Raw genomic sequence first — 27649 nt, forward strand, 5'->3', positions numbered from 1 at the left:
ATTTGGCGGCCGGGCGCGGTGGCTCAAGCTTGTAATCCCAGCACTTTGGGAGGCCGAGGCGGGCGGATCACGAGGTCAGGAGATCAAGACCACGGTGAAACCCCGTCTCTACTAAAAAATACAAAAAATTAGACGGGTGTGGTGGCGGGCGCCTGTAGTCCCAGCTACTCGGAGAGGCTGAGGCAGGAGAATGGCGTGAACTCGGGAGGCGGAGCTTGCAGTGAGCCGAGATTGCGCCACTGCACTCCAGCCTGGGCGACAGAGCGAGACTCTGTCTCAAAAAAAAAAAAAAAAAAAAGGCCAGTCAGGGTGGCTCATGCCTGTAATCCCAGCACTTTGGGAAGTCAAGACAGGTGGATCACCTGAGGTCAGGAGTTTGAGACCAGCCTGGCCAACATGGTGAAACTCTGTCTCTACTAAAAATACAAAAATTAGCCGGGCGTGGTGGCATGTGCCTGCAATCCCAGTTACTTGGGAGGCTGAGGTGGGTGGATCACTTGAGGTCAGAAGTTAGAGATCAGCCTGGGCAACATGACAAAACCTCATCTCTACCAAAAATACAAAAATTTAGTAGAGCCCCGTCTCTACTAAACAATAAAAAAAAAATTAGCCAGGCATGGTGGTGTGTGCCTGCAGTCGTAGCTACTCAGGAGGCTGAGGTGGGAGTATTGCTTGAACAGGGAGGTGGAGGTTGCAGTGAGCGAGATGGTGCCACTGCACTCCAGCCTAGGTGACAGAGATGAGACCTGTCTCAAGGAAAAAAAAAAACCTTAAGAAATGTTATATAAATTGTCCTAAATAGAAGATAATGATGAATTAAATACAAGTCTATGACTTTTTTTTTAAGTCTGTGGCTTGAGACCTAGACATTTTAAAAAACTACACTATACCATAAGGCACAGAGTGAATATTTATTTATCACAGAAGTTAAGCCGAAGCTCTAATTTTATAAATCCTGGAAAAGCTGGCCAGAAAAGTACAGAGACTTGCCCAAAGTCAAAGCTAAAGATGCTTCCAGAGGCCAGGAGAAGAAAATGTTTTAGTAGCACTCCATAACTGGACCCTCAGATCTACTCACTCCAAGCATCCCTTCAAGTTCCTGACCCCAAAATAAGAATCTCAGTAAGAAAACAATAGAGATGGTTTCCAAATAGGAGGTAGGACACGAGTGGCATCGAGCAATAACTGCAACAGTCTGGCTAAAGATAGCTGCCACTTATGACATCTGAGCATGAAACTAGCTAATTTTAAAATGGCCATTTAATACATGCATGTAAGAAATCTTGTATCCCCTAAATCTATACAAATAAAAAACTATAAATACAAATAAAATAAAATGGCCATTAAAAAAACAAACAAAAAACAACCTGTGGCTTCCAAATCCCTTATCTTTTCATTTATTCATAAAGATTTCTGGTCCCACCCATGTTCCAGGACAAGTTGTATCAATATACCCCAATCCTTTCTAACGACCTAAGTTCTTTCTTCCACATATCTTCTAATTCGTGGTCTGGGAGGGAAAAGGGTAGTGGAGTTCTCAGGTGGATGACATCTCCAAAGGGTAAAGGACAAAGGCCTCTGGCTTGGCTTCCTGCTTCAGCACTCCAGTCAGCAGGAACTCAGGTGAGAGGAGCGGCAGCCCAACCCGCAGTGGAACAGAACAACGAGGGAAGTCCTGAGGGCATGTGATCACAACTCTCTGAGGCTGGGGAAGACAGAGCAAAGACAAAATCAGGTGAAAAAGAATCCTAGAAATGGGTTCAGGACCCACTAACCAGTCTTAGCATCACTAAAATAATACCTCCTAATATGAAGCCAAGTGAAGCACACTGCATACTGTCTATGAAATACTCTTGCTAGGCTGGGCGTGGTGGCTCATGCCTGTAATTACCCAGCAACTTTGGGAGGCTGAGGCGGGTGGATCACAAGGTCAGGAGATCGAGACCTCAGTGAAACCCTGTCTCTACTAAAAATACAACAACAACAAAAAATTAGCCGGGCGTGGTGGCAGATGCCGTGGTCCCAGCTACTCGGGAGGCTGGGGCAGGAGAATGGTGTGAAAACCCAGGAGGTGGAGCTTGCAGTGAGCCAAGATCACACCACTGCACTCCAGCCTGGGCGATAGAGCAAGAGTCCATCTCAAAAGAAAAAAAAAAAAAAAGAAATACTCTTGCTAGAGGCCAGGCACAGTGGCTCACGCCTATAATCCCAGCACTTTGGGAGGCCGAGGTGGGTGGATCACGAGATCAAGAGATCGAGACCATCCTGGCCAATGTGGTGAAACCCCATCTCTACTAAAAATACAAAAATTAGCTGGGCGTGGTGGTGTGCGCCTATAGTCCCAGCTACTTGGGAGGTTGAGGCAGGAGAATCGCTTGAACCCGGGAGATGGAGGTTGCAGTGAGCCAAGACTGCTCCACTGTACTCCAGCCTGGCGACAGAGCGAGACTCTGTCAAAAAAAAAAAAAAAAAAAAAAAAAAAAAAAAAAAAAAAAATACTCTTGCTAGAAAGACGAACCTGAATTTATTTAAACTTTTACAATTATCTGCAGTTTCCAGGAAATATGGAATACAGAGGAACAAGATAAATGATACAACAAGGAGGCAAACCCAAAATTCCAGACTGAGGAACATTCTAAAGGACAAATGACCCAGTTTCTGCAGGAAACCGATGGCATAAAAAAAGCTGGGTGGGTTAAAGGATGCTCTACAGTAAAGAGAATTAAGAGGATAATAGGTGTGGCAGTATGTGGACCTTATTTGAATCCTGATTTGAACAACTGTATAGAGAGATTTTTCAGACAACGGGAGAAATTTTATTAATGGAGTGTGAGCAAATGACCAATAAACTACTGTTAATTTTGTTTAGGATCAATGATGGCATTGTGATTATGAAATAAAATGTACATATTTATTCTTAGAGGTATATATTTAAGTATGTAGGAAGAAATAACATAATATTGGCAGTTTGCTTTAAAATATTTCAGCAAAGAAAGAGAAAGGAAAAAAAGAAAGAATAAAGAAAAATAAAAAGAAATAAAATACTTCAGCAAAGAAAATCAAAGGAAAAAGCTGGGCACGGTGGCTTATACCTGTAATCCCAGTACTTTGAGAGGCCGAGGTGGGTGGATCACGAGGTCAGGAGATCAAGACCATCCTGGCTAACACAGTGAAACCCTGTCTCTACTAAAAATACAAAAAAATTAGCCGGGCGTGGTGGCGGGCGCCTGTAGTCCCAGCTACTAGGGAGGCTGAGGCAGGAGAATGCCGTGAACCCAGGAGGCGGAGATTGTAGTGAGCCGAGATTGTGCCACTGTACTCCAGCCTGGGCGACAGAGTGAGACTCTGTCTCAAAAAAAAAAAAATCAAAGGAAAAAAAGGATAGATGGATGGAGCAAATGTAGCATAATCTAAATTAAGCTGCTGAATCTCAGTAATTGTTATATGGGGGTATCAGCAGATCTGTCCCCTCATTCCTATCCCTTTCTATACCATAGGTCTTTTCCCCCACCCTCACACTACTCTATATTCCTTTCTGTACCTCCATTTTTTCCCTCTAACCTTTGCCATTCCAGCCACCTCTTTAACTGCCACTGCCACCTCACCCAGACCCAGAACATCCTAAGCATACCTTATAGGACCGAGGCATGCTGGGTAGGTATGTGCCTCCACAGCAGCTAATGATCTCTTCCATCTGAGGTGGTGGTGGCTGGACTCCAGGGGTCACATAGATCTCATAGCCCTAAGAGAAAGAAATGATGGAGATGGTATTGTAGGTTGGGAAGCACTGGAGGGAGGGCTGAAGCACAGGTCAAAAGATAGCCTCTCACCTCTAGCAGCCTTCGTTCCCGAGCCCGGCTCAGTGCGTCTTGAAGGCTAAAGCCAAAGTTCTTCTCTTGCTCAGGGTCGGTCACCACATATTCATCCGGGGGTAAGAAAACACCAGCCTTGCGGGACTAAGGATGGCAGCAGTCAGCATCAAAGCTCAGCCCAGTCCCTCACTCAGCTCTGCTGCCTAGCATTTAGAGAGAGCTCACAAAATGTCTTTTTTTTTTTTTTTTGAGACGGAGTCTCGCTCTGTCGCCCAGGCTGGAGTGCAGCGGTGCAATCTCGGCTCACTGCAAGCTCCGCCTCCTGGGTTCACGCCATTCTCCTGCCTCAGCCTCTCCAAGCAGCTGGGACTACAGGCGCCCGCCACCACGCCCAGCTAATTTTTTGTATTTTTTAGTAGAGGCGGGGTTTCACCGTGGCCTCGATCTCCTGACCTCATGATCCGCCCGCCTCGGCCTCCCAAAATGCTGGGATTACAAGCGTGAGCCACCACGCCCGGCCACACAAAATGTCTTTTAAATCAATTCAGGCTTCTGGCTCACTAATGCCCGTCTTCCTGTAACGCCTCTTCCCTTCCACCACCTTCTAGGGCACTATGTGAGCAGTCTTGCCACTATATTGGTCTGTCATCAACCCTTGGCCTCTCACCTGATGCAGCCAGTCCAGGGAGAGAATGGGGATTCCCCGCCCCAGGGCACACAGGAACTTGACTGTCCGGCGGATGCGATCAGTGACCAGGTGGGAAGCTTCTGCCGCTGAACAAGCCAGACTTCCCCCCAGTGCCAGCACAGCCCGCTCTCCCCGAGCATCCACCACTCCTGTGAAGAGCACCTGTGGAAGAGTTGACCTGAGGTGGTCATGGCAACCCATGCCATCAGCACCCATCTTTACAATCCTCTAGGTCTCCTTGCATCCTCCCCTCATCTCTGTCTCACACAAAGTCCCATGCCTTTGTCTCTTACTTTGGGGGCTGTTGATTCTTGGTTAAGTTTGGTCCGTCGGAGGCTGCGGCTTGGTATTCTGTTGGGCTCCTCCTCTGCCTGGTCTCTCTTTCTCTTGCCTGGTTTTGAAGTCACGACATCCTGAGATAGAGAAAAATCTTGGAGTTTCAGAGCCCTGAAGTCATTTTTCCCAGCTTTGTGTTCCCAACCCTCTCCTCACCTCTTCCTTCCCTGGCTTCTCTGCAGTATCTTCTTCCTCTTCCTTGATAATCACTGTCTTCTGGGAGACTTCCCCTCTTTGGGGCGGTTTCTGATGTGGTGGTGAATCCGTGGTAGCTAAAGACCTCTTGCGGCTTTGAGAGGCCTTAGGCTGGAGCTCCGGGGTGAACCTAGATCTACCTGTTGGTTCCACCTTTTGGATCTGGGAGGCATGAGTTGGTGTCTCAAGAAGCTGGGGAGAGGCAGGCTCAGGAATGGCTGTAACGGATTCAGCTGCTCTCACTGCTTCCCATCTTTGGTTCCTTGAGGCCCGGGATTTAGGTTCCAAGGGTGCAGAGCAAGGCTTATGGTCAATGGGAGCTGCGAGGGAGCCAGGATTCCCCGTGGCTCTCTGCCTCTTGATGCAACTTAGTTGAGGAATAGGCTCAGGGGAAATAGGCTGGTCTGTGGTGACAGGAGATTGGAATTCAGGGGTGGTAGGAACTGGCATAGCTCTTACTGTGGAAGACCTCAGTGTTTTGCTCTGACCACCCTGAGCTATGGCCTCAGGGATGACAGGCTGGTCTGTGGGAGTAAAAGGCTCAAGATCAGAGGCTGCTGGTTCAACTGGTTTGGGAGTCTTGACAGAGGACCTATTTGTCCTTCTCCTAGTGGCCCTAGATGTGAGCTTGGGGGTGACAGGCTGGTCTGTGGAGGTGGTAGGATGGGGCTCAGGGGCTGTGGGGACAACTGGTTCAGAGGTCTTGACAGAGGACCTATTTGTCCTGCCCCTAGTGGCCCGAGATGTGGGCTCAGGGGTGACAAGCTGGTTTCTGGAGGTAGAAGGCTGAAGCTTAGGGGCTATAGGGACAATTGATTCAGGGGTCTTGACAGAGGACCTATTTGTCCTGCCCCTAGTGGCCTGAGATGTGGGCTCAGAGGTGACAGGTCGGTCTGTGGAGGTGGAAGGCTGGAGCTCAGGGGCTGTGGGCACAACTGTTTCAGGGGTCTTGACAGAGGACTGATTTTTTCTTCCCCTAGTGGTCCGAGATGTGGGCTCAGAGGTGACAGGCTGGTCTGTGGAGGCAGAAGCCTGGAGCTCAGGGGCTGTGGGGACAATTGTTTCAGGAGTCTTGACAGAGGATCTATCTGTTCTTCCCCTAGTAGCCTGAGATGTGGGCTCAGGGATAACAGGCTGGTCTGTGGAGGTGGAAGGCTGGAGCTCAGGGGCTGTGGGGACAACTGTTTTAGGGGTCTTGACAGAGGACCTATTTGTCCTGCCCCTGGTGGCCTGAGATGTGGGCTCAGGAGTGACAGGTTGGTCTGTGGAAGGCTGGAGCTTAGGGGCTGTGGGGACAACTGTTTCACGGGTCTTGACAGAGGATCTGTTTTTTCTTCCCCTAGTAGCCTGAGATGTGGGCTCAGGAGTGACAGGTTGGTCTGTGGAGGTGGAAGGCTGGAGCTTAGGGGCTGTGGGGACAACTGTTTCAGGGGTCTTGACAGAGGACCTATTTTTTCTTCCCGTAGTAGCCTGAGATGTGGGCTCAGGGGTGACAGGCTGCTCTGTGGAGGTGGAAGGCGGGAGCTCAGGGGCTATAGGGACAGTTGATTCAGGGATTTTCACAGAGGACATATTTGTCCTGCTCCTAGTGGTCCGAGATGTGGGCTTAGGGGTGACAGGTTGGTCTGTGGAGGTGGAAGGCTGGAGCTCAGGGGCTGTGGGGACAGCTGTTTCAGGGGTCTTGACAGAGGACATATTTGTCCTGCTCCTAGTGGACCGAGATGTGGGCTTGGAGGTGACAGGTTGGTCTGTGGAGGTAGAAGGCTGGAGCTTAGGGGCTGTGGGGACAACTGTTTCAAGGGTCTTGACAGAGGATCTATTTTTTCTTCCCCTAGTAGCCTGAGATGTGGGCTCAGAGGTGACAGACTGGTCTGTGGAGGTGGAAGGCTGGAGCTCAGGGGCTGTGGGGACAACTGGTTCAGGGGTCTTGACAGAGGACCTATTTGTCCTGCTCCTAGTGGCCTGAGATGTGGGCTTGGGAGTGACTGGCTGGGCTGTGGAGGTGGAAGGGTGGGGCTCAGGGGCAGCAGAGGTAGCTGGAAAGGGTGTCATCCTGGAGGACTTCCGAGTTATGATTTTAGGCTTTGGGTGGAAAGGCTCCAGCTCTGAGGACAAGCGAGTCTCTGGAGCTTCCTGACTCCCATATTGCCTGGTCTTACGAACGGTTGGCTCGATAGAAGGTAAAAGGGGAGAAAGAAGGGGCTGAGGTGCAAGATGTTTCTGGCTCTGAGAGTTAAGGGGCTTTTGGGGTGGGGCTGGAGCTTCAGGCACTGTAGGAGGCAGACAAGCATCTGGAGATTCCTGATCGCCCTAGGGAGAAACAGAAGCAAGTGAGGGGGAGGAGGCGGAGAAAAGAGATAGAACTTGGATACTGTTCTTGATACTCGTTTATAGTTAGATAGGCTTACTAGATTCCCACTGGGCGTGGTGGCTCATGGCTATAATCCCAGCACTTTGGGAGGCCGAGGCGGGCGGATCACGAGGTCAGGAGTTAAAGACCAGCCTGGCCAATATAGTGAAACCCCGTCTCTACAAAAAACACACACAAAAAAAGGCCGGGCACAGTGGCTCACGCCTGTAATCCCAGCACTTTGGGAGGCCGAGGCGGGTGGATCACAAGGTCAGGAGATCGAGACCATCCTGGCTAACACAGTGAAACCCCGTCTCTACTAAAAAATACAAAAAGTTAGCCGGGCGTGGTGGTGGGCGCCTGTAGTCCCAGCTACTTGGGAGGCTGAGGCAGGAGAATGGCGTGAACTCGGGAGGTGGAGCTTGTAGTGAGCCGAGATGGCGCCACTGCACTCCAGCCTGGGGGACAGAGCAAGACTCCGTTTCAAAAAAAAAGAAAAAAAAAAAAAAGCCAGGTGTGTTGGCGGGCGCCTGTAGTCACAGCTACCTGGGAGGCTGAGGGAGAAGAATCGCTTGAACTCGGGAGGCAGAGGTTGCAGTGAGCCAAGATCACGCCACTGCACTCCAGCCTGGGTGACAGAGTAAGACTCTGTCTCAAAAAAAAAAAAAACCACACAAAAATTAGCCGGGTGACACGCGCCTGTAGTCCCAGCTACTTGGGAGGCTGCGGCAGGAGAATTGTTTGAACCCGAGAGACGGAGGTTACAGTGAGCCGAGATCACGCCACTGCACACTCCAGCCTAGGTGACAGAGACAGACTCTGTCTCAAAAAAGAACAAAAACAAAAACAGAAAATATGCTCAATGGATTTTCCTTTCTGTCTATGATCTCTCCTCCATTAGACTGGGATCTACCTGGGAAGCTACCTTTTTCCCACGGACCTGTCTCCATAATGCTACTATAGTGTTCTCCACACATGGATGATGGTAATGAAAACGATGGCTGGGCAAAGAAAGAAGAAACACGAAGGGTGTTTCTTTTGAGTCAGGTAGGAGATACAACTTGGGAAACATATGGAAAACAGTGGGTGCCGAGGATAAAGGAATAGAAGCCAATCAAGGAGTGACAAAAATGGAAGAAACTGAATAATGAGAAAGGAATAGATTAAAGTGAGGCTAGGCGAAAGAGCATTGGAGAGGATATAGAGATGACTTGTGGAATAGGAGGTAGAAAAAGTAGCTCTTACCCTGGAAGCCTTCTCAGCAGCTCTGATCCTGGAAGCCTTCCCAGCAGGTGGCATCTTGCAATTCAGGAGGCCTAGACAGAAAGTAAGCACAAAGGTGGCTGAGTTCCAAGCGGCTGGTTGCCCAGGGGTTGATTATCACGAGGCCTGTGTATCACCTTGGGTTCCCCTCTGCCTTCACTTACCTTTCTGATGCCTCCTGGGGCTCACTGGGGATCCCCTTCCACCTGACTGGTTCCCAGAAGGTACGGGGGCTGAGATAGGTCCCAGAAGGTCCCCCGCCCCCACCCCAGGCTCTGGTGTTGGGCTGGAGGCCTGCCCTTTCTGGTCCTGGCTCCCTCCCTCTGTCTCCCCTCTCTGTGTGTCTCTCTCCAGGATCACTTTGGGCACCTTCTCTTCTAACTCAGCTGGCTCGCACTCTCTGTCTGCTACTGGTCTCTCTACTTCTCTCTCAAATGCTTTGCTTGGAAGGGTCTGCTTCTGTACTTGTTTCTCTTGTATTTCCTCAGATGTCTCAATTTCTACCTTCAAACTCTCCCTATCTCTTTCAGGACTTGCACTTTCCCCATTTTTGTCAGATTCTTGTCTCTGGGTGTCTCTAGCTAACAACTGTTTTTGTTCTCTGTCCTGTATCCCCTTGGTTAATTCTTCCTCTCCTGTCACATCTGTCTGTCTTTCTGGTAGCAGTTTCTCAGTTTCTCTCTCCAATGGCCCTCTCTCAGGGCCCACCCTCTCTGCTGTTTCTTTTGGTATACCCATGACTTTATCCACAGTCTGCCTCCCTCTGCCTTGAATCCCCATTGGCTCTGTGTGAACTGGGCTCTCTGGATGTTGGTCTCCTGGTATTGCCCTAGGTGGAGACAGGCAAGGTCCGTAGGCCTCAAGGTGGGTGTCAAAAGGCTGGGTCTCAGAGTCCTCAGACTCTCTCAGACAGAATGGCTGTGTAGCCAGGACCTCCCATGGTTCATCTAGGGTACCTGGAAGGGGAGGAAGGAAGAGAGAGGGAGAGGGGGAGAGAGAGAGAGAAGGGGGAGAGGAGGAGGGAAAGGGAAGTACAGGTTGACATAATAAATATGATGAGAAACGATTTAGATAAACTGATGAATAATAAATCTCAACAGGTTATTAAAGGAAAGCTGGGAATAAGGGTGGTAGTTATAACATTTAATGTTTGTCTCAAAAAGGTCATAGCCTTGGGCAGGCCTGGTGGCTCAGACATGTAATCCCAGCACTTTGGGAGGCCGAGACATGAGGATTGCTTGAAGCCAGGAGTTTGAGACTAGCCTGGACAACATGGCAAAACCCCATCTCTACAAAAAATACAAAAAAATTAGTCGGGTGTGGGGGCGGGGACCTGTAGTCCTGTAGTCTCAGCTACCTGGGAGGCTGAGGTAGGAGAACTACTTGAACCCCAAAGGTCAAGACTGTAGTGAGCTGTGATCATACCACTGCACTTCAGCCTGAGTGACAGAGACTCTGCCTCAAAAAAAAAAAAAAAAAAAAAAAAAGAGAAAAACAAAAACATCATAGCCTAATGTGAGTTCCCTGAATAGTCTCTCATCATACCACTGCACTCCAGCCTGAGTGACAGAGACCCTGTCTCAAAAAAAGAAAGAAAGAAAGAAAAACATCATAGCCTAATAAGAGAGTTCCCTGAATAGTCTCTCTCTCTCTTTTTGAGACAGAGTTTCACTCTGTCACGCAGGCTGGAGTGCAATGGCATGATGTTGGCTCACTGCAACTTCCAACTGCTGGGCTCAGGAGATCCTCCCACCTCAGCCTCCCGAGTAGCTGAGACTACGGGATGTGCCAAAGTGCCCGGCTAATTTTTTGTATTTGTTGTAGAGATGGGGTTTGGTCTTGAACTCTTGGACTCAAGTGATCCGCCTACCTTGGCCTGCCAAAGTGCTGGGATTACAGGTGTGAGCTACCATGCTTGGCTGGAATTTCCTTCTTTTTAAAGGCTGAATAGTATTCCACTGTGTATATACACCACATTTTCCTTTTTTTCATTGACACATAATAATTGTACATATTTATGGGGTACCTGTGCTATTTTGACTCATGCATACAATGTACAATGATAAAACCAAGATAATTGGGATATCCACTATCTCAAACATTTATCATTTCTTTGTATTGGAAACATACCAAATCTCTTCTAGCTATTTTGAAACACACAATAAATTATTAACTATAGTAACTCTACTGTGGAACTGAACACTAGAACTTATTCATTCAATCTGACTGGATTTTTGTATCCATTAACCAACCTCTTTATGCATTCTGTCCCTCTACCCTTCCCAGCCTTTGGTAACCACCATTCTACTCTCTACTTCCATGAGATCCATGTTTTTAGCTCCCACATGAGTGAGCATGCAATATTTGCCTTTCTGTGCCGACTTATTTCACTTAACATAATGTCCTCAGGGTTCATCCATGTTGCTGCGGATGACAGGATTTCATTCTCTTTTGTGGCTGAATACTGTTCCATTGTGTATATATACACATTTTCTTTTTTTTTTAGATTGAGTCTTGCTCTGTCGCCCAGTTTGGAGTGCAGTGGCATGATCTCAGCTCACTGCAACCTCTGTGTCTTAGGCTCCAGCAATCCTCCCATCTCAGCCTCCCGAGTAGCTAAGACTACAGATGCATGCCACCATGCCCAGCTAATTTTTGCATTTTGAGCCACTGCACCCAGCCTATATACACATTTTCTTTTTCTTTTTATTAGAGATGAAGTCTCACTCTGTCGCCCACGTTGGAGTGCAGTGGTGTGATCTTGGCTCACTGCAATCTCTGTCTCCGGGGTTCAAATGAGTCTCCTGCTTCAGTCTCCCGAGTAGCTGGGACTACAGGCACCTGCCACCATGCCCAGCTAATTTTTGTATTTTTAGTAGAGACAGGGTTTCACCATGTTGGCCAGGCTGGTCTCAAACTCCTGACCTCATGTGATCCGCCCACTTCAGCTTCCCAAAGTGCTGAGATTACAGGCATGAGGCACTGTGCCCGGCCTACATTTTCTTTTCTTTCTTTTGTTTTTCGAGACAGAGTTTTACTCTTGTTGCCCAGGCTGGAGTGCGATGGCACGATCTCAGCTCACTGCAACCTCCGCCTTCCGGGTTCAAGGGATTCTCCTGACTCAGCCTCCTGAGTAGCTGGGATTACAGGCATGCACTACCACACCCGGCTAATTTTGTATTTTTAGTAGAGACGGGGTTTCTCCATGTTGGTTAGGCTGGTCTCAAACTCCCGATCTCAGGTGATCTGCCTGCCTTGGCCTCCCAAAGTGTTGGGATTAGAGGCGTGAGCCACTGTGCCCGACCCCAGCCTACCTTTTCTTTATCCATTCATCTGTTGATGGACATTTAGTTTGATTTCATATCTTGCCTATTGTGAATAGTGCTGCAATAGTGTGTGTGTTTTTTTTTAAGAGACATTGGGGGTGGGGGTTGAGGGAACAGCTATTGCCCAGGCTGGGCTCAACTGATCCTCCCATCGTGGCCTCCCATGTAACTGGGACTACAGGTGCTCACTACTATGCTGGGCTAATTTTTTCAGTTCTGTGGAGACCAGGTCTCTCTCTGTTGCCCAGGCCAGTCCCTAAATATTTTCAATCTGCAGCTGGTTGAATTCACGGAAGCAAACTCGCATACACAGAGGGCTGATTGTAATCAGAGTATGGAAGAAACATGTAGGAAGGCAAATCAAGAACGCAGGCCGGGCGCAGTGGCTTACGCCTGCAATCCCAGCATTTTGGGAGGCCGAGGCAGGCGGATCACTTGAGGTTGGGAGTTCGAGACCAGCCTGGCCAACATGGTGAAACCGTCTCTACTAAAAATACAAAAAATTAGCCAGGCATGGTCATGGGCGGCTGTAATTCCAGCTACCTGGGAAGCTGAAGGAACAGAAACCGCCTGGGAGGCGGAGGTCACAGTGAGCCGAGACTGCGCCACTGCACTCCAGCCTGAGTGACAGAGGAAAAAAAAAAGAATGCAAAATTGGGGACACAGAGGAGGGAAGAGTTTCTTGTACCTGTTGTCTGGAAGCTGCAATGGGAAGGGCCAAGCTCTTGGGGTGGAGTCAACATGAAGGCCTGGGTAGGTTCATCCTCCATGCTCTGGACTGCTGTACAGGAAAAGATGGCCTAAGTTCATCTCCTCCATACTACTGCAGGGTCCCATTCCTGGTCTCCTACCCTACTCACACTAGCCTTTACCCTTAAAGGACCACCAGTCTAATCTCCCAGCTCCCACTGGTACAGGATTCAAATAACACAGAAGTCCTCACCTTCCAGGCCCTGATTCTCCAGAAAGCATTGGGTAGCTTGTAGGTCCAGATCTTCAGAATCTGGTAGGGGAGGAATATAAGATAGATAGTTTAAAATAAAAATCATACCTGACACTAAACTCCTTAAATAATCTCTACCTTTCTCTCCCTAACCCCAACTGTTAGAACCCTGGTTGATTTCAGAGGTCAAGGAAGGAAGGCCAGCACTTACCACCATAGTTGTCTTCAGAGTCCTTGGTCCCACCTACATGTTGTTCTCTCTCCCTTCCTGTGGGGACCTGGGCTCCCTCTCTCTGTGGCTGGGTGGATTCCCCTGGAGTGTCTGTGTCCACCACCACATCTGTGAGGTTCTGTCTTGAGATAGGGAGGTCCCGCTCCACTTGTGCCACAGGTGGCCCACCCTGGGCCCCCACCTCATGAGCTCTCTCCTGCTTAAGAACAGCTGCAGCCCACTGTGCCCCAGCATCCCCTTCTGCTGGAAGCTGGCTCTTTCTTACATCTGCAACTGCTGAGGCTGCTAAGGAGGTGCCCTCCTCCGCATCTGTTTCACAGTCCCCATGCGGAGGCCAGGCTTCCTCTAGAGATACCACAAGCAGCTTTGCTGGTCCTCCGACTGCTTTCACATCTGTTTGATTTGTCCCCTCCACAGACACCTGATGTTTCTTTATATGTACAATGGCTGACCCTGGCGGGACTTCCTCCTCCACTTGTGTGTTGATGTCCACTGTGGTGGAGGCTTGGCTTCTCTCCAGGTAGATCCCAGGTGAGCTCTTATCTGCTTCCACACTGTCATCACGGTCCCCAAAAGGAGGTTGGTCCTTTTCTGAATGTGCTCTAACAAGGGCTCTAATCTTTGTGTGACCCTTGAGGACAGCTTCTTTATTTTCCACTGGGAGCTCTTCCTCCTCCACATCTGTGTCACTGTCTCTCTCAGTGGTGGTTTGGCTTTGCTGCAGAAGGACCACACGTTGGGCCATGTCCTCTTCTGCATCTCTGTTCCATATAGCAGGCTGGCTCTCTTTCAGACGTGCCAAAGTCAGTGCTGCTGAGACTTCTTCCTCGTCATCTGTATCACTGTTGATAACCATGGAAGCTTGGCTTTTCTCCAGAGGGACAGCCTGTGGGGCCTTGTCTTCCTCCACATCTGTATCACTACCAGCCTGGCTCTCCTGCAGATGGGCCAGGCCTGGTGCTTCAGGACCCCTTGTACCAACAACATGGAAGATCTTCCTTTTCTTCATAGGAACGACAACTGGGGTTGCTGGGATCCCCTCTTCTTCCGCATCAGTGTCGCTGTCGATGAAGCCAAAAGGCTGAGCCCTTTCCAAATGGACCTCAGCTGGCCTTCCAGGAGGCCTGCTGTCATCATCCACATCCGTGTCACTGTCCTCTTCAGGAGGTTGGCTCCTCTCCAGAATCACCCTAGCTGGAACCACTCCATTCCCTGCACCCCTCTTGACTTTTGTGTCATCGTCCCCCTCCTTCACTAAAGGCTGATCCTTTTCAAGCTGGATTTCAGTTACAACTTCAGCTTCAGACTGCTCTGCCTCTATAATGGCACCTCTTCTGGCAGCTGAGGAGGCCTCCTCTGTGGCTGGTTGCTGACCTTCTTCCGCATGTGTGTCACTGTTCAAATTGAAGGCAAAAGGCGGTCCAAGGCTGCCCAGGACAGGGGAATGACCCTCTTCATCACTGTGAAGGGAAGAAAAGAGAGTCTATAGAATTTATTTCCCTGGAAGGGATACCCCAACTCAACTGTGAGCTCCTTGAGGGGAGACACGAGGTAGCATATTTCTTCTTCTGTTTCCAATTTGTTTTCCACTTGGCACATCAGATGTGCTCCATAAAAATTCAGCTGAGTGAATGAATATGTATGGTTCCCCAGCCCCAACTCTCACGATAATCATCTCTTTTAGAGATTGATCCTCCAGCCCCTGGTTCTTCCCCATTTTGAAGACTCAGATGTCTGACTCTTTGGCACTCACCTCTCTGGAATTATCACAGAGGAAGATGTGGTCCTTGATTTTTTTACCACACGCCTTTCAGAAAGAAAATCTGTCAAGAACAGAAAGGAATAAGTTGACAATTGTACACTCATTATTCCTGTCTCCTCATTTTCCCTGCCAATATACAAACTTACCTACTTCCTCCTCCGAGTCCTCAGCCAACAGAAGCCTCTGGGGTTGAGTTCCTCCCTGTACCCTGGGTGTCTCTTCTACTGTCAGAGGGCCCCGGGAGACAAAGGGCAGAGAGACATCCAGGCGATGGTATTGGCAGAGCAAGTCAGCAAAGAGAATCAATTCCTGGTCCCTCAGACGGTGACTCACCCCAGGGCTCAAAACCTTAGGAGGTCTCAGGATTTGAGTACCATTAAGGCTCCCACAGTCTCGGAGGATAGGTGCCTTGTCCCAGGCTAAGATTTCAATCTCTGCATGTTGTTTGGAGATAGATGGAAAGGGCAGGGCCACAGAGCAGTCAGGCATTCGGCCTACCACATTCTTCCCGAGGTGTAGTGGGAAATCTAAGAATTAGAGAGGTAGGTAAGCTCCAAGGTCAGAGTCCTGGCCTGTCATCAGGAAAAAGTGCCTATTAGGTACTCTACTACTCACTCAAGGTCTCCATATGCATTAGAAAAATAAAAGGCCCTAGGACATCTAGGCACTGAAAGAGTATATGCGATACCCCATCCATCCACAATGGATGTTTTTTTACTGTTATAAAATACACATAACACAAAATGTATCACCTTAATAATTTTAAGTGTACAGTTCAGTGGCATTAAGTGCATTCACACTGTTGTGCAGTCATCACTACCATCCATCTCCAGAGCACACAATTGGATTTTATTTGATTTTTTTTTTTTTTTTGAGACAGGGTCTCATTCTGTCACCCAGGCTAGAATGCAGTGGCATGATCATAGATCAGTGCAATCTTGAACTCCTGGGTTCAAGCGATCATCCTGGCTCAACCTCCCAAGTAGGTGGGACTACAAATGTGAAATGAACCACCACACCTGGCTAATTTTTAAATTTTTTGTAGAGACAGGGTCTTGCTATGCTACCTAGGCTGGTCTCTAACTCCTAGTCTCAAGTGATCCTTCTGCCTTGGCCTCTCAAAGCACTGGAATTACAGGTGTGAGTCACTGCACCCAGCTTCATTTCAATCTCTTAATCTTCTTTTATCAAAGTAAAATCACTTCCAGTGAGTCCAGGGTAGTAGTCTGCAACAATCAACTCAATTGGCCCCATCTCTTCCATTCATGAAAAAAAAAAATTCACATCTCCTTGAAACATACATAAGCTTCTTGCAACCCTCCAAATACCTTCCCACAAAAATAAAAGACCTATATCAATACTTAAACATCCAATACCCTCTGACCTTTTTCTGGTCCGTGGGCACCACTAAAGATATGTAGCCGCCCTACTGGCTCCACGTTACACCTCAAGGATTCACTGGATTGCTCTGTCTCCTCCTCTTCTTCAACATCCCAGTCAATAGCCTGGGTGTCCTCCATGATCTGGGAAGGATACACATTATCAATTATCCTCATCATTGGTTCACACAAACAGCATCAGAGTTATCAGACTGAAAACTAGGGGGTAAACTGGATCATTATGAACGTTGATGCTTCTCTTTCCACCAATCTTTCTGTTGTCAACCTTCTGAAGCACTTAAAATTTTTTTTTTTTTTTTTTTTGTGATGGAGTCTCATTCTGCTCCCAAGGCTGGAGTGCAGTGGTAAGATCTTGGGCGCACGGCAACCTCTGCCTCCTGGGTTTCAAGCAATTCTCTCACCTCAGCCTCCCGAGTAGCTGAGATTACAGGCACCTGCCACCATGCCTGGCTAATTTTTATATTTTTAGAAGAGATGGGGTTTTGCCATATTGGCCAGGGTGGACTCGAACTCTTGACCTCAGGTGATCCGCCCACCTTGGCCTCCCAAAGTGCTGGGATTACAGGTGAGAGCCACTGCGCCCGGTTGTTTTTCTTTCTTTTTTAGCCCATGCTTTTTATACTTTACCAGACCACCTCAGTATGATCAGGTCCAACTGCAAAAAATGATAACAAAAGATGACATATATAGAAGCTTCCTATGCGTCAAGCACTGTTCTAATTACTTTATATTGACTCTGACTCATTTAATCTTCACAAGAACCTTGTAAAGTAGGCATTATTATCTTCCATTTCTTCAGATAAAGAAACTGCAACATAGCTGGGTTAAGATTTTCAGATCTCCTTGAAACATATATAAGCATATATAAGGTTAAGACTTGCCCCAAATCACCCAGATAATGTCTCTCCTCTAAAATCTTCTGATGGTTTTTCGTGTCCACAGAATAAAATCTGAACTCCTTAGCGAGACCCTCCATGATCTGAACTTCACATCTTGTAACGCCTGCCCCTCACCCGCAAAAGCCTATGGTTCAGCCAGACATTTTCCCCAGTCTTCAAACACACTGTTCTTGTCCCCCCACATCTTCATGCCTTAGACCAATTCCTTGGCTTTTTCCCACCTAGCTTTCTGGTCCAACTTCTACCTATCCTTTAAGATTCAAAGCTCAAATGTCACTTTCTTTCTTTTCTTTTCTTTTCTTTTTTTAAGATGGAATCTCGCTCTGTCGTCCAGGCTGGAGTGCAGTGTGCTATCTTGGCTCACTGCAACCTCTGCCTCCCGGCTTCAAGCGATTCTCCTGCCTCAGCCTCCCGAGCAGCTGGGATTACAGGCGCCCGGCATCACGCCTGGCTAATTTTTGTATTTTTAGTAGAGACGGGGTTTCACCACGGTCTCGAGCTCCTGACCTCAGGTGAACCGCCCACCTTGGCCTCCCAAAGTGTTGGGATTACAGCAGTGAGCCACTGCACCCGGCCTCAAATGTCACTTTCTCAGCAAACCCTTTCCTGGCGTCTTCCCTGCTTTCTGGTGTTCCTGTTGTATCCCGCCTGTTCCACAGTGGTCAATGGACTTGTGCTTACTCTAAGATCTCTCGCTATATTGTAACCATTACTTTCCATTTCTGCCTTCACACCCACCTCCAGGACTCGATTAGGGGAACTGTGTCTTTCCCCTAGGGTCCATCATATTCATTCAATGGTTATGGTATACCTAGTGCTGTTTGAAGTATTCGGCATACATCTGTGAACCAAACATGAAATCAACCCTGCCCTCGGGAAGGCTCATCACCGAGCCTACTGATGAAGGAACAAATGAGATGGAAAGAAAATAGCATAAATGGAATTCACCTGAAAATATGCCACTCTAGAGGGAAACTATTGACAGGTAGGGAAAGTAGGATGCCCCATGAATAAAGTGTCAACTCCGTCTTTATGACAGGCCAACTCAGCGGGTGCCCACCACGCTTGGCTCCAATTCAAAGAGCCACCATCTTTGGTCCCCACCTCAGTGGGTTCCCTTGTGGCCCAACGTCTCCCTGTGTCTTCATACCTAAACTCGGAGCGGGGCGCCAGGTAAGGATGAGTTATTACAGTCCGAGAAGCGAACTTCCAAGTCACCTCCGCCCAGTCGCACCCAAGGCACGCCCCTCCCGCCTTCTGGGGGAACCAAGATGGCTCCCTGGGAGCCGTGGGCCAGGCCCCTAGAACTCACCTACTTTAAGTCTCCGCGCGCGCCACCAGTAACGGTCGCGACCCGGGTGGAGCGACTGCGTGTGCCGAAAAAGAGTCGATTTGCTGATTGGCTCCTGCCGCTGTCTTTCAAAGCCGCAGCCAGTCGAGCGGAGGCACACCCAAAGCCCCGCCCTCCTTACAGCTCAAATGGGTGGTGTCTCCCAGGCTGCTGAGATCAGGTAATGAGACGGTAATTGAAGGCAGCCGTGCGCCAACAGAATAATGCACGTCGATTGGGCAGCTCCAAGGGACAACCCACTACCGCTTGCCCGCCCACCACCCACTTCCCGCTCAGAGTTCCAAACCGCGACCAGAGAGTCTGGCGCCAGCTGCCGGCAACGGATAGAGGGGCTGTGTCATAGACGTCCGACGTGTCTGGTACGGCCAGAGCGCCTTTCCTCGGTCCTCCCAGACATGGTGTCCGCTGACTCATGAGAAATGAGTGGGTTGCGGGTTGCAGTCGTGGCTGGAGGCTGCAGTTTAGAGAACAGCCCGTAGGCGTGGCATTTCACTCCTTGTTGCATTGGAATTTAATTTCCTTTTGATTTGGTTTGTAGTAGAAGTCATATCTTTCTTCCTGGGAATACATCTCTGACGGACATTTTGAGGTCATTTTCTTAAATCCAAGATCCTAAAGGTCTGTAGTCGAACAGAGAAAACTGGTTTGCTCTGTGTCTTAAAGGCTGTCCCCACCTTTCGAGGGGCGAGGGAAGGATGATAAAATCATTTATTTTTATTTTTTAATTAACTAATTTATTTATTTTTTGAGATGGAGTTTCTCTCTTGTTGCCCAGGCTGGAGTGCAATGGCGCGATCTCGACTTACCGCAACCTCTGCCTCCCGGGTTCAAGCGATTCTTCTGCCTCAGCCTCCCAAGTAGCTGGGATTACAGGCATGCGCTACCACTCCCGGCTAATTTTGTATTTTTAGTAGAGACGGGGTTTCTCCATGTTGGTCAGGCTGGTCTCAAACTCTGGACCTCAGGTGATCCTCCCGCCTGGGCCTCCCAATGTGCTGGGATTACAGGCGTGAGCCACTGCGCCCGGCCTATTTTATTATCTCACAATAAGACATGAAGAAAATGGTAACTATAACACTTGCACAATTGATAAAGTCCTTTCGGTTGGTTATCTCAATTCTGTGCACAACAGTCAAATAAGCAGATTTTACAAACGAGGAGCTGAAGCCCTGCAAAGTTAAAGGACTTTCCTAGGATCCTACAGCTAATATAGAGACAAATTGAAACAAGTTATCTGATTGTGTATTTTGAGTTATTTCTACTCCCATAAAATGACTGTTTTCATTTCCCTAAAACACAGCATTATATTTTAAGTCCGTAGAGAGGGCTTACACAAGTTGATGTTCCCTCATTTAGAAGGCAACTTAGAAATACATTCATCTGCCCAGCGCGGTGGCTCAGGCCTGTAATCCCAGCACTTTGGGAGGCAAAGGCGGGCGAATCACGAGGTGAGGAGATCGAGACCATCCTGGCTAACAGTGAAACCTTGTCTCTACTAAAAATACAAAAAAAAAAAAAAAAAAAAAAAGAAAAAAAAAGAAATACTTTGATCTGTGTGTGATCGAATGTGAATTAACAATGACGTTGACTTGATACTACATTTCTAAGTGGTTACCACATTTTATTGATTGTATGCTTCTCACCAAACTGCAACATCCTGGAGGACAGGGAGCTAATTCTTAATCATTTTGTAACCATAGTTCCTAATTTGGTGGATACATAGCAACTATCAAATAAGTGAATAAATCTCTGGGAAGAAGCAGATGGACTCTGTCTTGAGCCCACCCAATTTTTCCCCTATCAATTACCCCTCTCTCGTTTTTCAATACTGGGTCTCTTCCAGAGTTGCAGTGGCGGCCACCTGGTCAGTGAAATCAGCGAATTGAAAAACCACTGACTTTATTAACATGTCTAAAGAGGCAGGCTGAAAAAACTGAAAATCTATCAGGCATCTCATTCCATAGTTCCCTGTTTGACAAGAAGACCAAGGTATCTTCAAAGTCTGCCCTAAGGCCCAGATCTCCCACCCACGTAGGAGACTTCTAGTTTCACAAATCCCCGATGTCGGTTTCTCTAAACTATTTTATTCTTCGAACATACTCTGCAGACAACATCGCTATCCTGAAAAGCCCTTGCTGCAATTTTGTTTCTCTTTCAAAACAACGACTCTAAGATTCCCAAGGAAATAGCAAGAGGGCGATTCCCTTCTTTAAGTATTTGAGGGAGCAGAAGCTTACTGAAGTTCATGCCTTGGGTCACCAAAGGCCAGGGGTAGCAGAGCACGGTGCCAGACTTCTCCCCATTTTTCGCTGAGCTAAGCAATCCTTTCTTCCCCAGAGGTACTGCAGCTGGGAGCTTTCAGGGCGTGTCTACCCCACCACCCAACTTCTGGAACCCCAGACTTCTCAATTCCGGTACCCCCGAGAACTGCTCACTTTTTGTACAAAAACCTCAGGCATAGAGGAAAGGAATCTTGCGCATGGTCGTTTTTCATTTACAAAACAAAAACCCCACGAAAACCAAACCGGTACCCACCCATTCGTCACTTCATTTTGCAGCGTGGACAACAATAGGGGACTACAACTCCCAAAGAGGACTGCGCTCGTCCACTGGCTCAGAGGCCAATGGACGCCTGGTACATGACCGGCATCGACTAATCAGGGCCAGGCTCGATGAGGCTTTGTCTCCCGACCGCGCGCGGGGCCGATTCTCCCGCCTCCTAGCCCGGGCGCACGCGCGCCCCGCCCAGCCTGCCTTCCCTCCGCGCCCTCCCCTCTCCTTTCTCCCTCTCAGAACCTTGCTGCTGCCGCGTTTGCACCTCGCTGCTCCAGCCTCTGGGGCGCATTCCAACCTTTCAGCCTGCGACCTGCAGAGAAAAACAATTAACTTATTTTCTTGCCCCGTACATACCTTGAGGCGAGCAAAAAAATTAAATTTTAACCATGAGGGAAATCGTGCACATCCAGGCTGGTCAGTGTGGCAACCAGATCGGTGCCAAGGTAAGAATTTTACACCTCTTTTATTTATTTTTAGAAGGAAAAATCCAGGTAAGTTATGAAAAAATGGTTGCGGGGCATTTGCACCCTCTATCTTTAATCAAGCTTTGCCCCTCCCAAGTTTATTACACTTATATATATAACAATTGTAGCTAGCATTTGCTTTTGGAAAGCTGGGAATCATTTTTCTGGCAGGCACATTTTGGAGAAACTAGTAAAAGGGCTCTTCGGGTTTCGGGGGCGGGAAGACGGAGGACGTATAAGATGTTACTTAAAAGGGCTTCTAACGGTCCGAGAACCGGGCAGGGAGAGAGATGCGGAAACGGTCGCAGACAAAGCGGGGCGAGGTTTTGCCCATGTGCATCCCGCCCAACCCCCCTGCGGGGTTCTTAGGGCCAAACCGGAGCGGGAAGGGGTGAGGCCGTCGGGCGGCTGCAGAGAGCTCCAGCGCAAGGGTGGGGGGGCGATCCGCTAGGGTGGGCTGCGCTAGGCGCTACCTTTCACAAAAGACCAGGGACCCCAACGCGCCCGCGACCCCACAGGGCCGGTCCTGTAGTTGTTCCTGGGTGGAAGGAGAATAAGAACGGGATTAATTTTACTTGCTTTCATGGCCCCTAAGAGAGACTTTTTTTAGGGCGTGAACAGATATGTCGAGAAAATGGGGGTGTGTGGTTTTCTTTAATGAGTCCCTCAGGACTTAATGGGAGAGAAAGAATCCTTTAAATCAAGGGAGAGAAATCTAGCGAAGGAATAAAATTCCGAGGCCGAGGGGGATTTTTTTTTTTTTTTTTTTGCGCGCGGTTACAGTGTAGCGGGGGAGGGGCGGGAGGAAGTGCGGCTGCTACGTTGTAGCAGAAGGGCGGGGCCCTGCGGGGCGGGGCCGGGGCGCAGTGGGCGCGTGGGGACAATGCGGCGTTGCCCGCCGGCAGGGGCGCGCTACCTTGGGCCCCGCCCCTCGCGCGCAGAATTCTTGCCCCTGGCCCCGCCCACGCGCGAAGTCTTTTGTCGGCGGCTCGACCTGCGCGTGCGCCGTAGTCACGTGGAGGGTGGGGGGCGGTGGTCGACTGCGGCGGCAACTCTTTCCTCAGACTCCCAGCCTTTTGTGCGCCGCGCGGTGGGGCGGTGCCCAGCTTGGGGGAAGGAGAGCGGCGCTTATCCAAGTGTGGTCGACCTCCATCCCCCCACCGAGCACTTGGGACCCGCTGCACATATCCAGAGCAGGGAAAACTGTGGCTTTCTCGGGGGAACGAGTGTCCAGGGGAAGGGTGTGGCAGGCACACGGGATGCCATGCCCTAGAACAACGGCCTGAGCGCATGTGGAATTAAAATGGGAGATATGGGGCCGAGGCGGGCGAATTAGGATCGCTCCCGCTCAGGGGTTCGAGACCATCCTGGGCAACAAAGCGAGACCCCCCTCCCCCATGCCACGTCTCTACAAAAAAAAAAAAAAAATTAGCTGGGCGTGGTGGCGCGCGTCTGTGGTCCCAGCTACTCCAGAGGCTGAGATGGGAGGATCGGTTGAGCTTGGGAGTTCCAGGCTGTAGTCATCCGTGATTGCGCCACTGCACTGCAGGCTGGGCAACAGGAAGACCCTGTCTTAAAAATTAGAAGAAGCTGGGCGCAGTGGCTCACGCCTGTAATCCCAGCACTTTGGGAGGCCAAGGTGTGCGGATCACGAGGTCAAGAGATCTAGACCATCCTGGCCAACATGGTGAAACCGGTCTCTACTAAAAATACAAAAAGTAGCTGGGCGTGTTGGTGCGCGCCTGTAGTTCCAGCTACTCCGGCGGCTGAGGCAGGAGAATCGCTTGAACCCGGGAAGCAGAGGTTGCAGTGAGCCGAGATAGCGCCACTGCACTCCAGCCTGGTGACAGAGCGAGACTCCGTCTCAAAAAAGATTAAGAAAAAGATGAAATAAAATGGTAGTTGGGGACATAGTTGGCTGGGACTTGACCTGGTGTGGTCTCGTTGCTCCCGCTCGGCAGTTCTGGGAGGTGATCAGTGATGAACATGGCATCGACCCCACCGGCACCTACCACGGGGACAGCGACCTGCAGCTGGACCGCATCTCTGTGTACTACAATGAAGCCACAGGTAAGGGCAGGAGCCCGGGCAGCTCACATTCCCTTCCCTGTCTCCCACTTCTCTGGGGTCTCTTTCCATTTCTGGGCACACCTTATCCCCTTTGGGTGAATCTTGTCGTTTCCTTTCGTGAACCACCATCGGGGCCAAAGACGTCTGCTGCCACCTGGTGGCAGGACCTGGAATGACAAGTCTCGGGTCCCTGCTGTCTCCCATTTCCAGTGTATCTGTAAACCTTCCCTTCTGCCAGATCTCACAGCTCTTAACTTCATTCTCTGTAGGTGGCAAATATGTTCCTCGTGCCATCCTGGTGGATCTAGAACCTGGGACCATGGACTCTGTTCGCTCAGGTCCTTTTGGCCAGATCTTTAGACCAGACAACTTTGTATTTGGTGAGTTATACAGATGATATTAGCAGATGATATACCATCGTGTTCAACTTCTTTGGGTGCAAGGACAGAGCAAAAGTTGAGGAGATGATTGTTGTATTGGAGTGCTAATACGGAACTGTGTTCTGAAATCTAATGGAGGGTAGAGGTAGTGCCTACTATTGCTGGTAAATTATGGGGCAGTAGGGGGAGAATATATCACAGTGAAGGAGAAAGAAGATACATCCAAGGGAATTATTTCAAAAGTTGAAAGATGGAAACATCATGTATCTTTCGTATGCTGTTAATTGAGCTTTTCTCCTGACTGCATTCCAGGTCAGTCTGGGGCAGGTAACAACTGGGCCAAAGGCCACTACACAGAGGGCGCCGAGCTGGTTGATTCTGTCCTGGATGTGGTACGGAAGGAGGCAGAGAGCTGTGACTGCCTGCAGGGCTTCCAGCTGACCCACTCACTGGGCGGGGGCACAGGCTCTGGAATGGGCACTCTCCTTATCAGCAAGATCCGAGAAGAATACCCTGATCGCATCATGAATACCTTCAGTGTGGTGCCTTCACCCAAAGTGTCTGACACCGTGGTCGAGCCCTACAATGCCACCCTCTCCGTCCATCAGTTGGTAGAGAACACTGATGAGACCTATTGCATTGACAACGAGGCCCTCTATGATATCTGCTTCCGCACTCTGAAGCTGACCACACCAACCTACGGGGATCTGAACCACCTCGTCTCAGCCACCATGAGCGGTGTCACCACCTGCCTCCGCTTCCCTGGCCAGCTCAACGCTGACCTCCGCAAGTTGGCAGTCAACATGGTCCCCTTCCCACGTCTCCATTTCTTTATGCCTGGCTTTGCCCCTCTCACCAGCCGTGGAAGCCAGCAGTATCGAGCTCTCACAGTGCCGGAACTCACCCAGCAGGTCTTCGACGCCAAGAACATGATGGCTGCCTGTGACCCCCGCCACGGCCGATACCTCACCGTGGCTGCTGTCTTCCGTGGTCGGATGTCCATGAAGGAGGTCGATGAGCAGATGCTTAACGTGCAGAACAAGAACAGCAGCTACTTTGTGGAATGGATCCCCAACAATGTCAAGACAGCCGTCTGTGACATCCCACCTCGTGGCCTCAAGATGGCAGTCACCTTCATTGGCAATAGCACAGCCATCCAGGAGCTCTTCAAGCGCATCTCGGAGCAGTTCACTGCCATGTTCCGCCGAAAGGCCTTCCTCCACTGGTACACAGGCGAGGGCATGGACGAGATGGAGTTCACCGAAGCTGAGAGCAACATGAACGACCTCGTCTCTGAGTATCAGCAGTACCAGGATGCCACCGCAGAAGAGGAGGAGGATTTCGGTGAGGAGGCCGAAGAGGAGGCCTAAGGCAGAGCTCCCATCACCTTAGGCTTCTCAGTTCCCTTAGCCATCTTACTCAACTGCCCCTTTCCCTCAGAATTTGTGTTTGCTGCCTCTATCTTGTTTTTTGTTTTTTCTTCTGGGGGGGGTCTAGAACAGTGCCTGGCACATAGTAGGCGCTCAATAAATACTTGTTTGTTGAATGTCTCCTCTCTCTTTCCACTCTGGGAAACCTAGGTTTCTGCCATTCTGGGTGACCCTGTATTTCCTTCTGGTGCGCATTCCTTCCATTCGTCCAGTTAATATTTCCCTCTTAAAAATCTCCAAGAAGCTGGGTCTCCTCCAGATCCCATTTAGAACCAACCAGGTGCTGAAAACACACGTAGATAACGGCCACCATCCTAAGCCCAAAGTAGAAAGTGGTAGAAGGTAGTGGGTAGAAGTCACTATATAAGGAAAGGGATGGGATTTTCCATTCTAAAAGTTTTGGAGAGGGAAATCCAGGCTATTAAAGTCACTAATTTCTAAGTATGTCCATTTCCCATCTCAACTTCAAGAGAGGTGTCAGCAGTATTGTCTCCACTTTCAATCTCCCTCGAAGCTCTACTCTTTGAGGGGTCTGTCCCACTCTGTCAAGTGGAATCCTTCCCTTTCCAACTCTACCTCCCTCACTTGAACTCCTTTCCCCTGATCAGAGAAAGGGATCAAGGTGGAGGAGGGGGGAAGAGACCAGCCTTGGTCCCTAAGCCTCCAGAAACCTCCTCTTAATCCCCACCTTTTCTTACTCCCAAAAAAGAATGAACACCCCTGACTCTGGAATGGTGTATACTGCCACATCAGTGTTTGAGTCAATCCCCAGAGGAGAGGGGAACCCTCCTCCATCTTTTTTGCAACATCTTACTTCTTCCTTTTGCTGTTGCTTCCCCCCCTCACACACTTGGTTTTGTTCTATCCTACATTTGAGATTTCTATTTTGTGTTGAACTTGCTGCTTTTTTTCATATTGAAAAGATGACATCGCCCCAAGAGCCAAAAATAAATGGGAATTGAAAAAAGCTGCGAGATGTGTGCTTATTTAGGGAAACACTGCTGATGGAGGCATGGGGCCTGAGTTCAGTTGCACTGCTCTCCTTGAATTGACACTTCTTAATATTGAGTTCCTGTCCTATCTGTGGGTTCTGTATCCATGGATTCAACCAACTGGATATTGGGAAAATAGTACTGGACATGTAGAGACTTCTCATTATTCCCTAAACAATAATAGTATAAGTTATTAGATTAGGTATAAGTAATGTAGAGATGATGTAAAGTACACAGGTTTTATGCAAGTACTACATTTTATACGAGGGACTTGGGCGTCTGCCGATTTGGTATCTCAGGGAGGTACTGGTAAGGACACTGCTTTATAGACCCTCACATCATTGTTTCTGGTACCCAAACTGCTCCGAGCACCAGTCAGTCTTTACTGGAGTTTCTGACGGCTCACTACAGCCTTGATGTCCTGGGCTCAAGCAGTCCATCTCATTCTCCCAAGGAGCTGGTACTGAGGCATGAGCCAGGTGAGCCAGTGCACCAGGCCCACCAATGAGTTTTTTTTTTTGAGACGGAGTCTCGCTCTTGCCCAGGCTGGAGTGCAGTGGCGCAATCTCGGCTCACTGCAAGCTCCGCCTCCTGGGTTGACGCCATTCTCCTGCCTCAGACTCTCCAAGTAGCTGGGACTACAGGCGCCCGCCACCACGCCCGGCTAATTTTTTGTATTTTTAGTAGAGACGGGGTTTCACCATAGTCTCAATCTCCTGACCTCATGATCCACCCGCCTCGGCCTCCCAAAGTGCTGGGATTACAAGCGTGAGCCACCGCGCCCGGCTACCACCAATGAGTCTTAACTGGGGAAAGCGTAAGCTTAAATACAGGATCCAGGGATGGAAAATAGAAGCTGAGAATGACAAGTCACGCGTAACTGGTTTCCAGACCAGCATCCACATCCTCTGGGAACTTACAGAAATAAATGCAAGTTTTTTGTCTCACCCAGATGTACTGAACCAGAAGTGGTTGAACTGGCCTTGGCCACCCAGCCCAGGATTCCTTTGGGTTATGTGTACCCATGGCCATTTCCTGTGATCCTGTGGGCTTAGTCAACCTATGACACCAAGATAACTAGTGAAGCCCTGGTATGATGGCTCCCACCTGTAATCCCAGCACTCTAGGGGGCCGAGGCAGGAGGATGGCTTGAACCCAGGAGTTCCACACCAGCCTGGGCAGCAGTGAACCATCTTAACA

General features: G+C 49.3%; 2 protein-coding genes across 8 annotated transcripts; one reads left to right on the forward strand and one right to left on the reverse strand.

Moving 5' to 3' along the window:
* Positions 1 to 892: 892 nt before the first annotated feature.
* MDC1 (mediator of DNA damage checkpoint 1) lies at positions 893 to 18867 on the reverse strand. Of its 7 annotated transcripts, XM_030803202.1 has the most exons (15): positions 18519 to 18867; positions 16292 to 16430; positions 15054 to 15434; positions 14899 to 14968; positions 13125 to 14605; positions 12914 to 12973; positions 12659 to 12751; positions 8809 to 9600; positions 8627 to 8697; positions 4993 to 7341; positions 4794 to 4913; positions 4480 to 4662; positions 3831 to 3956; positions 3632 to 3742; positions 896 to 1705 (listed from the first exon to the last, which is right to left on the reverse strand). In XM_030803202.1, the coding sequence occupies exons 2-15, from the start codon at positions 16425 to 16427 to the stop codon at positions 1538 to 1540; spliced, it is 6141 nt and encodes a 2046-aa protein (XP_030659062.1). In that variant the 5' UTR covers positions 16428 to 16430; positions 18519 to 18867; the 3' UTR covers positions 896 to 1537. The 7 variants fall into 7 exon arrangements, with proteins under 7 accessions (XP_030659064.1, XP_030659062.1, XP_030659065.1 ...); XM_030803205.1 differs by lacking the exon at positions 18519 to 18867 and having other exon boundaries at positions 9379 to 9600; positions 16292 to 16604; XM_030803201.1 differs by lacking the exon at positions 18519 to 18867 and having other exon boundaries at positions 16292 to 16604.
* A 2325-nt stretch (positions 18868 to 21192) lies between these two features.
* TUBB (tubulin beta class I) lies at positions 21193 to 26424 on the forward strand. The gene is made up of 4 exons (XM_003272047.4): positions 21193 to 21556; positions 23539 to 23647; positions 23917 to 24027; positions 24340 to 26424. The coding sequence occupies exons 1-4, from the start codon at positions 21500 to 21502 to the stop codon at positions 25395 to 25397; spliced, it is 1335 nt and encodes a 444-aa protein (XP_003272095.1). The 5' UTR covers positions 21193 to 21499; the 3' UTR covers positions 25398 to 26424.
* The last annotated feature ends 1225 nt before the right edge of the window (positions 26425 to 27649 follow it).

The sequence above is a fragment of the Nomascus leucogenys genome, chromosome 22a, assembly GCF_006542625.1.
Source record: "Nomascus leucogenys isolate Asia chromosome 22a, Asia_NLE_v1, whole genome shotgun sequence".
NCBI lineage: Eukaryota > Metazoa > Chordata > Mammalia > Primates > Hylobatidae > Nomascus > Nomascus leucogenys.